General features: G+C 57.8%; 1 protein-coding gene across 1 annotated transcript; it reads right to left on the bottom strand.

Moving 5' to 3' along the window:
* Positions 1–5,885: 5,885 nt before the first annotated feature.
* Positions 5,886–8,830, bottom strand: LOC104507658 (myosin light chain kinase, smooth muscle-like). The gene is made up of 9 exons (XM_010149007.1): positions 8,815–8,830; positions 8,340–8,430; positions 8,028–8,231; positions 7,604–7,821; positions 7,118–7,241; positions 6,887–7,039; positions 6,592–6,712; positions 6,425–6,515; positions 5,886–6,061 (listed from the first exon to the last, which is right to left on the bottom strand). Exons 1-9 carry the CDS (start codon positions 8,828–8,830, stop codon positions 5,886–5,888), a joined length of 1,194 nt encoding a protein of 397 aa, XP_010147309.1.
* Positions 8,831–10,963: the final 2,133 nt, after the last annotated feature.

Here is a 10,963-nt window from a genome sequence, read left to right as displayed (position 1 = left end):
ATGCTCCTGCTCTGCCGCTGGACCAGGATAAAACCAGGCCAGCAGAGCCACCTGGCCGAAGGGTGCCATGGGCAGGGGGCATGAGGGGACGGAGCTGGCGTTGGTGTCCACACACCTTGCCGGCTCTGCCAGGGGACCCGCAGCACCCGTCCCTTTGGCAGAGCATCCGTTGCACATGGATGGGGATGCAGCAGCTGGTTTTACCCATCCACAGGCAGCTCCTGCCTGCTCCCTGCCCACCCAGAGCAAGGACCGGTGAATCTCCCCGGGGCTCCTGCCACCCCACCATCAATAACTGTAGCTCCGAACCACTGCCAGGACATGAAACGCACTATTCTGCTGAGATTTGGCAAGACGTGGTGAGATTTGATGAGATTTGGTGAGATTTATTGAGATTTGACAATAGTTGCCAAGATTTAAGATTCAAGGAGAGATCTGCTGAGGATCCAGGTGGAGGACGGATGCAGGTGGGATCCTGGGACGCCCAGGATCTACCATGGTCCAGAAAGCCCTGTGCAGCCCCAGGGCGAGACACTGGCATTGCCGTGTCCATCCCGCTCTTGCGGCATCTCCTGTTTGTCAAGACCTGCAGAGGTGTCAGGGCAAGGTGCTCGGCACCGCAGAGACCAGGGGAACGTGCCGGACCTGTTCTGCCAACCTCTCCCGCCCTCTGCAAACCCCAAATCGCAGCCGGGGGACGCACCATGTGAGCAGGCAGCTGCCACCAATTCCCCAGCTGCCCTTGGTGCGATGCTGCATCCTCCCCATCATCTCCTGGGGTTTGGGAGGTCGGAGAGGAGAAGCAGGCGGCTCAGCAGCACAGAAATTGGGGTCACCCACATTTGGGCTCGTTCTGATTTTCCAAAGCTCAATTTTGCAGTTGAAATCTCATCATTTCATTAAATATTTCCATTTCATTAAATATTTTGCATTTAATTCCCTAAGATTCTGGTTTTTAAGGGATGGCATTGCGACCCTCCGCAGGCATGGGGATAGCCTCCCCGATGCTGTCCCAGCAGTGTGCCCAGGAGGGACGATGTCACCAGGACCATGTGTGAGGTCCCAGGCTTTCACCCAGAGCCATCCCACACCGGGGATGGGCTCTGCTTCAGGGCAGGGGGTCTGTGGGGACCTCAAGGTCTGGATCCCAGCATGAACATCCTGCCCAGATGCCGAGGTGAAACCTGGGCGCTGTCAGAGCACCCAGGTTCATGCTGGCAACACCTTCCTGACCACAGCTGGAAAAGGGTGCAAGGACCTTCCCTGCTGGGAAGCACCAGGGTTGGGATCCCAGCCAGGGGGTGAAGGGCAGGAGTGGAGACCCCCATACAGGAGACCTGGTGTGGACTGAGCCCTAAGGGAGGTCCCAGGCTGCCTGCTGGACCAGGCAGGGCCAGGCTCTGCTCTCAGAAGTCCCAGCAGGTCCCTCTTGACTTGGGGTGGGATCTCCCATGCCAAGGGCAAGGGCGGTCGGAGCAGGAGGCAGGGCTGGGCGGGGTGGGGTTGACGTGAGGGACAGCTGTGGCTCTCCATCCCCAGGAGAGGCAGGGATGAGGCCAATGGTACCATCTCCTGGCCATGGTGAGGGCTGCAATGGTGGGATGACGGCAGTGAAAGCGGGGTGTGAAATGGGAGCTGTGCACCCGGGAGGACAGGGCCTGTGGCCCTTTGTGCACGGGGACGTGTTTCAGGAGAGATCTGGGGGTGGGCTGATCCCTGCAGGCACGGTCCTGAGCAGAAAAGAGGGAGCCCAGTCTTGGGTTTTGGGGTGCTGGAGGTCCTTGGTGCCGGTTGGACATCGGAATCCTTGCCCCAGCAATACCAGGAGGATGAGGTCGGGGAGCATCCTGCTCACCCCTCAGTCCCAGAGACAGATGCCTCCGAAGGTGGCAGAGCACCCAGGGTGCCCTGTGATCCTTTGGCTGGGGGACTTAATGGCTCTTATCTGCTCTTGGGCCATCCCTGCATGACCCATCCTGGATGTTGCACCTTGGGGAGAGGTTTGCCGAGCTCCCGTGACCATGAAGAGCCTCCTGACCTCCACAGAGCCTGGCCAGGACCTGGCCATGCCTTTTGGGAGGGGAGGACACCCCGCTTCCCTCAGGGAGCTTTGCTGAGAGACAAGCGCATCACGACTCAGGTATTCCTGATGATCCTTTATCACTTACAGCTTCTGTCCTCTTTTAATTGCCTTTGCATCTGTTGCTACCACGTCCTCATACTCTCATGTCTTCTCTGCTTTCACCAGTTTTGTGGTGTTTGACCTGCAATACATGAAGGCTTTTATCTGACAATTCCAATTACGTGGTGGCAGTTTGCTCCCTGCTCTAATAGTCCTTAAAAAAACATTCTGGAATTGAAGTGTTCAAATAACCATCTTCAGTATATGCCCAGGGCTAATATTTTTTGACATTAAGGTTGACTTCACACACTGGTTTGTTTTCTTAATGAATTTCAATTAACTGGACATCCAATTTGCATGTCCACAAAAAAATACTATTTCTTGATGTTAGAGCTACCCAGGCAATATTTCCTCACCCCAAAAAAACACCCCTAGGCCTAGATCATGCAGCCCAAAATAAACCCAAGATTATCACTGTAACCTGGCACCGAAGGATTATGTCCCAGAAGGTCGCAGGTACCTAGACCGCTGACCCCACCTCACGTACCTCCGAGGAGCTGGACCTAGGGGTACCTAAGACAGCGAGGGAGCTGTTTCTCAAGGTTCCCCAAGGGCATCCCCTTCCTCTGTGCCTTGATGGAGGGTTTCTGATTTGAGGACTTACTCTGAAGTTGCGTGGCTGAAGTGAAGGTCAACCCAAGAGTCCTTCTTGATGGAAGGACTAAGATCTTAATTCCTTTGCCTTTGAGATGCTGCAACTGTATTTCTATTTTCAGTGCTGCTGAATTTCTTGGTGGCTGTAATGACTTCCAGGTGTAACTCTGCTCTTCATTTAGTCCACTGCTTTCTCAAGCACACATTTTAATGTGTTAAGCTGTGGGAAGCAGTGGAAGGAGACGAAATGTGAGCTTTCTGCAGGTAAATCAGCTGCTTCTGTAGGTAAGTATTTTTTTTTAGAGTGCAAAACACAGGATTATAGAGAGAAAGCTCATGCCTGGAGTCCTGGGACATGGATTTTCAGGGTTGCGAGAAGTTTGGAAAACAGCTGAAGATAAACATAGTTCCCAACAAGAAATATTTTGGTAATATCACATGGTAAATAGCTCATCAAGGGATTGATTATACGTAACTTGGTGTTTCCTTATCATCTGCAGCTTGAAGGCATTCGGCTTGCTTTCCAAGGGACATGTGTGAGTTCAGAGTCTGTGTAACAAGGAAAACATGGAATAGATAAGAGGGAAAAACTGGGATATGATGTGTGTGAACATCAAGAGAAGAGCAGTGTGGAGGAGAAAGGGGTTCCTCAGACTCTCTCCGTTACTCTGGGAAGGGAAAACAAATTCTGTGGATAGGACACGAAATATTTTTGTTTGTTTATGTGTTTCTCTTGGAGCTTCTCTTCCAACTCAGAGCAGTGAAACCACTTCTTCCTCTGAAAACATGGGAGGAACGGAAAGCAGGCGAGGTCTGTCAAGAGGCATCTCACCTGGCTGTTAAAGAGCCATGGTGAACCCTGCAAGGAACGACAGGAATGACATCGCATGCCAAGCAATGAAGACATCAAAGTGGCCTCACCATCGCTGGGGAGGGGGAGCTAAAAGGGACTGGGGGTCTGTGCACCAGCTTCCAAATGAAGTTCCTTCTTAAGTTGCATCGACTGTTTCTGACAAGGGAAGAGACCACCAAGTCCTGGGCAGTGCATGTGACAGCTCTGCCACACCACGGCAGCCTCCTGCTTCCCGTGGTCACATGGACCCAGGAGCAGCCATCAGCCATGGGCGTTAAGAGGAACAGGCTTTTGCCACAAAAATTCAAGGCAGGCCTGGGTGCTGATAAAGCCTTGTCAGCTAGAGAGTCAATACCACAATAGTGGGACAGGAAGGTGACAGCATCCTTCCCTGTTAGCCCAAGAGAGGAACAGATAGAGCCATGAAGTCCCCCAGCCAAAGGGCCACAGGCACACTGGCTGGTCTATCCATCTCCAGAGGCAGCAGGATGCCAAATCCTGATACCAAAACATCCTGTCACAGTGGCTGTCAGCTTCCTAGAGGGTTCAGCAAACTATCTGGAAGCGGGCTTGCCATTGCTGCTCTGATGTCATTTGTGTCCCATGACTGCTCCTGGCCACAGTGCTCAAACACATCCCCATCGTGATTGTGAGAGCAGGTGGATTTGGTTCTGGTTCATAAAAATAACACCTTCCTCGTAGCCCTGGTGGCCCCACCCAGCAGGGCTGGAAGAAGAGGAGGAAGAAGGGTCGAAGCTGTGCGTTACCTGGGACAGCTGCACCTTGGCAGCAGGGACAGGGCTGGACCACTCAACCAAGGCACCTTCACAAGGTATGTGGCATGTGCTGGAGGAGAGCAGCCCCCAGCCCAGCTTCAGCAGGCAGAACCCCAGAATGGGTGAGGTTAGAAGGAACCTCTGGAGGTCACCTGGTCCATCCTCCTGCCCCAGCAGGCCCACCTAGAACAGACTCCCCAGGACCATGCCTAGATAGCTTTTTTAAATATCTCCAAGGATGGAGATCATAGCATTTTCCCAGGCAACAGGTGCCAGTGCTCCATCGCCAGTAAAAAAAGTGTTTCCTGAGGGTCAGATGGAACCTCCCGCATTTCAGTTGGTGCCCATGGCCTCTGGGCAGCCCTGAGAAGAACCTGCCTCATCATGTCTGTACCCGCTCTGCAGGTATATTGATGAGATCCCCCTGAGCCTTCTCTTGACTAAATAGCCCCAGCTCTCTCAGCCTTCCCTCATAGGCGACTTGCTCCAGCCCATCATCCTTCATTGAGCCCTCTCCAGCATGTCTGTGTCTGTCTTGCACTGGGACACCAGAGCATGACACAGCCCTCCGGGCATGGCCTCACCTGTCCTGAGGAAGGGGAAGGCGCACCCCCCTCCACCTCCCAGCAACGCGTTGTCTAATGCCGCCCAGGACACCACTCACCTTCTCTGCAGCAAGGGCCCCTTGCTGGTTCACGGCCAGTCTGGTGTCCAGCAGGACCCTCAGGCCAAGCTCCTTCGCAGCTGGGTGTCCCCCAGCACACACTGGCGTCTGGGGTTGTTCCTCCCCAAGGGCAGAGCTGTGCACCTATTGCTGACAAACAGCAGCTCCCAGACACCGGTTTCTGCCCGAGCTGCCTCCTTAGGGGGAAGCTGGAGGTCACACAGCACTTTCAGGGATCCTTCCAGCCCTGCTGGTACCAGAGGTGGCCTAGAAATGAGGACACCAGACCCCCCAGGGCTTATCCGGCTCCTCCTGCCTGTGACCTCAGGACATGATGCCAACTCACCTTGATGATGGGGGCAGACACCTCTAAACAAGGGTCACCAGGGCTGCTGCTAAACCCATTCCCACTCTGCCCCAGTGCCCAGGGCCCCCTCCCGGAGGAGACAAGGGTGGTGGCAGAGGTCGGGGGAGAGCCTGGTGCCAGCTCCCAAAGGGCAGACAGAGCTTGGGCAGTTCTTTTGCACCCCTCCCAGTGATTCTGGGGGGAAAAAGGCACAGTACAGGGAGTGCAGAGATCCTTGGTAATTTATTGGTGACAGCTCCACCCTGCATGGCCATGCAGAGAGCACCGGCTCTTTGCTGGGGACAGCAGGCATGGCTGTCCCCACACCAGCACAGGGGCACTGTGAGAGCTCACCCAGAGGAGAGGAGCCCTAAGGTCTGGGTCTACACCCCAGGCTGGCCGGGTCCTCATGTGAGCTGCTGGAGGAGGGTTCATCCCCATCCCTCCCTGCCCCTCTCTCACCAGCTGCTCTAGGGGGTCCAGGGCTGGGGGGGCACAGCCATGCCAGTGCTGCTCTCTGCCTCCCCTGTGGCGGCAGGAGTCCCACCTTCCTCTTCCTCTTGTTCCATCAGCAGCTCCGAGAAGCTGGGACCTTGTTGGGGCAGAGACCCAGCAGCCTGGTCCTCCTCCGGGCTGCAGCTCAGGTCTGCGGGCAGATGGACAGAGGGAACAGTGAGGAGACAGCTGGAGGAACGCATATGGCACCCACGGGCACCAGCTCTGGATCCCAGAGGTGTGGATCACACATAGATCCCAGCCCTGCAGAGCAGGATGTGCCCATTCCAAGGCTGCACCAGAGATGGTCCCTCAGGGGTGAGGGAGGGAGGACCCTGGGGCACTGAGGCTGGAGCAGCAATGCCACAGAGGGGACGTAGCCGGCTGTTTGGCAGCACCAGGGCAAGTTGGAGAAAAGGTGTGGAAAGCTGCCCAGGAGCACAAGTTGGGGATGGCAGAGCAGAGAGAATGGGCTCATGGGGTGTGTTGGGGATGATGTTTCAGAGGCCATCACCTTCCTCATCCTGTGTCTCTGACGCTTTCCTCTCCAGGCTCTGGGACAGCAAGGTCAACCTGTTGAGAGCCAGCAGGGCTTTGCCTGTTTTCTGGAGAGAAGAGAAGGAGCACTGAGCCCCACCAGAGCCATCCCCATCCCCACGTCCTCATCATCCCTCTGGGTACCTGCCACTTCCGATGCGTCAGGAACTGCTTCATCCTCTCCTTCGACAGCGCCTTCGTGCTGCTGGGCTGAGGCTGCTGCAGCCAGGGGTGCAGCAGAGCCCCCGCGCTGGGGAGTCGGCGGCTGGGGCAGACAGGGCAGTCAGGGGGGACTGCTCCACCATCAGACCCTTGGTGCTGGCATGGTCCCGCGGAGCATCCCCTCCACCAACCACATTCAGTGCTTTCCCCTGCCCATCGCCTTGCACCCCAAAACCCAGCTCCAGCTCAGCACCCCATAGCCACCCCCAGGTCCTACCGGGGGTCCTTCTGCAGCAGTTGGCTGATGAAGTCCTTGGCTTGCTGGGAGATCTCCGAGAAGGTCTCCTCCTCAAAGTCCCACCGGGCAGCTGTGATGTTGCTCAGCGTCTCCATGTCGTTGTTCCCCTGGAAGGGGGATTCCCCACTCAGCCTGGAGAGGTGACGCAGGGACATCAGTGGCAGCTCAGCCTCCTCCAGCCCAACCTGCTGCTCCCAGGAGGCCACTCACAGGATGTAGCAGATGACACCAACACTCCACATGTCTGTGGAGAAGCTCACAGGCTCAAAGGCGACGACTTCCGGAGCCATGAACTCAGGGGTGCCATGCAACACCTTCACAGGGGTGTCCGGAGCTGCAGAGAAGAAGGTGTGCAGCTGGACACCTGCCCCATGCAACACATGCCAAGAAGATGAGCTCCCGTGTCCAGGGGGAGCTACTGCCCTCCAGGACCCATTGCAGGTCTTGGTGCTCTCCTTGAGCATCTCTGGGTGCTGGGCACCCACAGGCAGAGGGGTCTTGGGCATCTCCACCCGAGAAGCAGGGCTGGGGACACGCGGTTCCCTCAGAGCATCTTATGCCACCAGGAAGGGCCTTGACGTGGTGCCACAGGGCTGCCTGTCCCACAGGCGCAGGCAGGAGCATGCCAAGCCCCTTGCCAAGGTGCCCGGCCCTGTGACACTGTCCCGGTCCCCCAGGACCCCCATTCTTGCTCACCCAGCTTCCGTGCCAAGCCGAAGTCAATGATCTTGAGCCAGTGGCTGTTGGGGCTGACGCAGACGATGTTCTCGGGTTTGAGGTCAAGGTGAACAATGGCCTGGCCGTGCATGAACCGCAGCCCTTCCAGGATCTGCCGCACATACTGCGTGCTGCTGGGCTCCGTGTGCTCGAAGTCGTCGTCTACAATGCGCTCAAAGAGCTCCCCACCGGCCACGCTGGGGGAGGACGAGGTGCTGGGGACCCTGCTGGGGTCTACCAGCCCTGGAGGATCTCACCCGAATATCCAGGGTCTGCAGATTCCCCACCCACCCTACACCCCATGGAGTCATGGTGCAGGGACCCCTCCCCACCTTCAGTGCTTTTCCTTGCAGGGTCCAGCACTGTGCCCGTCACCCCAAAACCTGACTCTGACCCCACTCACTACTCCATCACCATCACCAGCTCGGCAGGGCCCTGGAAGGCGGCAAGGCACTGCACGAGGCGCGGGTGATGCAGCAGGTTCATGAGCTCCACTTCAGCCTGTGCCGCTTGCTTCTCTTTAGCTGTCCGTGTCCGGAAATATTTCCCAGCCCGGATTTTGCCAGTGGCTTTTTCCTGCAGCCGGTACACCAGCCCGAATTTTCCCCTGGGACAGAGCAAGGATAAGGGATGGAGCTATCACCACCACCCTGGATCCCACCGACAGCTGCTCATGGACGTCCCCAAGCAGAGGGGACACGGGACCCCCACTTACTCTCCCAGCTTCTCCAGTTGCGTGTACACATCCAAAACCTTCTCCTGGCTGTTGATGACCACATCGCAGTATTCAAAGGTCTCCTCGCCTCCTGGGAGGGATGGAGTAGGAAGGGGAGGGTGTATGTGTCCATGCATGGATCCCTCATGCTCTGGGAGTCAGCTGCCTGTGCTTCCCCTCCAGTGCTTGTTTCTGTGCCCCCCTCCAGCTCCATCCAGGTCTGACCGCCCTCCCACACAGCGCAGATGGGATCCGGGGAGCACATGGGGACAGGGGCTGCTGCTACAGGAGCTCCTGGAGCAGCCCAGCACCCTGCAAGTGAAGTTTTGGGGGAAAAGGTGCTTTTAGGATCAAAACAGGACCACTAAGCAGGACGGGATGGAGATTGGTGCTGCCTTGGGGCGGCCACACGAGCACTGGGATCCCTGTGCAAACCCTGCGCCTCTCTGGGGACAGGCCGAGGGCCGAGACGTACCTTCTGCCTGGGACATGATGGTGCCACCAGCTCCTCGCTGGGTGCCGGCACGGTCAGGACGGGAGCTGGATGCAACCCCAAGGCTCCAGGCAGCCCCTTGCTGGGGCAGGAGTGCTGAGGCAGTCCGTTCCAGCTGCTCCCCAGAGACCTATACCTTCTCCCTGCCACAAAAGACCACCAACATCTCTCCAACTCCTCCTGATCTCCTTATCCTATCCAGGAGCTGACATCTTGGTGGATCCAATCAATTTTAAAGCAACTCCCTTCTCCTCAGACGGGGACAATCTCTTTCCAGCCACTTCTTAGGCTCAAAGCCGATGGCTTTCTTATGCCCCATCTTGCATCAGCCAGGAAATCCCCAGGAAAAGCCACATTTCTAGAGCAAAGGACCCATTTCCTTACCCACATTCCCCCCTTACTCCATCCATGCAAAGGTTGTGAAGACAGGGCAATGACTCCCAGGGGCACTGGGCAGCAGCACCCAAAGCCCAAGCCAAGAGCCACAGCACTGACCTGTCACCACCTGGTCCCCTCCTGTCCTGGGCACCAGCAGGTCCCTGATCCTTCCCCGTCACTGCGGAGCCACCACGGAGCTGTGGGGAGAAGAAAGGGCAATGCTGAGGGTCAAGGGCCCCTAGGACCACACTTAGGGGGCTGTCTCTGTGCTGCCTCTGGGCACAGCCAGGGGCATCCCTCCCACTCCGGTGCTGGGAACAGCCCAGCTCTCCCCTCCCTTTCCTTCCCAGCAGAGAATTTCCGGACTTGGGGGATAAACAACCACCTGCCTCATCACTGAGCCCTCCCCCAAGCCACGTCCAGCACCACAGCCCCAAGCCCCCCAACACCTTGCTTGCACCATGCAGGGTCCCAAGTCTGCAACATGTGGGTCCCCGACAGAGAAGTCCCAAGGGGGGTTCTGCAGAGACCTAACACACCTCATCACACAGCAGAGCACAGCCCTGTGTTACCCTCCCAGCTCTTACCCAGACCTCGGAGCTTCTCCAGAGCTAAATCCACCGGCAGCCCAGCCCTGGGCACACCTCCACCTCCTTCCCCACCCACGGGTGGGTCCCCACAGAGGGGCTGAGTACCCACACCTGCTCCCCCATTCCCAGCTCCACCTGCATCCCACCAGAGCCTCCCTGAAACCCATCCCGGGCTTTGGGCTTCCCCAGGTGAGCTCGGCTCCAGGTTCAGAGAAGCCCGGATGAAGGTGAATGGGGTGTTGCAAAACTCCTCTGGGCTTCTGAGCCCAGCAGTTTGGAGGAAAAATGGGGTTTTCCAGCCTTCATCCCCCAAAAGCAGGACTGTGCGGCCGCTCTGGCAGCCAACACGCTGTCGTGCCTCAGTTTCCCCTGCTTTAAAATGGGAATAATGCCATGATTTCCCCCCGGAGCTGACTCCAGACGCGAGGATGAGGCAGTGGCACCACAGAGGGTCCCACACTCCCTGGGGAGCCCCGTGTCACCGCATCCCCCCAAACAGAGGGGATGTCACCCTGCTGTTACCTGCTGGTCTGAAGCTGGGTCTCACAGGCGATTTGGGGCTCTGCCAGCGCTGGCAGATGCGTCACCGTCACCACTCCCACGCTCAGCACAAAGTCCACGGCCGCTGACAGGGTGTCAGACACAAGTGTCCCCAGCGCTGGGGCAGTGGCAGGGCCACCACGGCCTCACTCCTTGCTTGTCCCCGTGACCTTGCCACTGGGGGGGCAGAGCCACAGGATGGGGGTGCTGTGGCCTGGTGGTCCCCAGGGTGCCTTGTGGGTGAGGATGCTCCCGGCTCGGCGATGCCGGCAGTGCGCTCAGCTCGGTCCCGCGGAGATATCGACTGCCGTTGTCGGGGACGCTGGGGACAGGAGTAGGACACAGTGATGGCCTGGCTGGGGACAGGCAGCAGGGTGATGATGGAGTACGATTGGCTGCATCCTGCCTGCCCACTGAGGGGTGATGGGGACCTGTCTGCGCCGATGTCATGCGCCGCCAGCCATGGACCCTGACCCCGCTGGGCTCCAGGCCTCTCGCCAGGGCAGGATGAGGCCGTGCAGGTGGTGCTGGGCTGGCTCCCAGCACAGGGAGAGGCAGGATAGAGCCCAGGGGGAGGGATGCTGGCAGGCACCTGATGGCCGGGGTGGTCCGACCCTCCTCCC

The sequence above is a fragment of the Eurypyga helias genome, unplaced genomic scaffold (genome assembly GCF_000690775.1).
Source record: "Eurypyga helias isolate BGI_N326 unplaced genomic scaffold, ASM69077v1 scaffold24293, whole genome shotgun sequence".
In the NCBI taxonomy this organism is placed as follows: domain Eukaryota; kingdom Metazoa; phylum Chordata; class Aves; order Eurypygiformes; family Eurypygidae; genus Eurypyga; species Eurypyga helias.
The sequence above is the reverse complement of the archived record's forward strand: the minus strand, read 5'-3'. Positions and strand labels throughout refer to the sequence as shown.

Coding starts and splice junctions, on each gene's coding strand:
- LOC104507658 (XM_010149007.1), bottom strand. Junction 7,242..7,603: donor CGGCTTGGCACGGAAGCTGG/GTGAGCAAGAAT, acceptor TCTTCTCTGCAG/CTCCGGACACCCCTGTGAAG. Junction 6,516..6,591: donor TGACGCATCGGAAGTGGCAG/GTACCCAGAGGG, acceptor TCTTCTCTCCAG/AAAACAGGCAAAGCCCTGCT.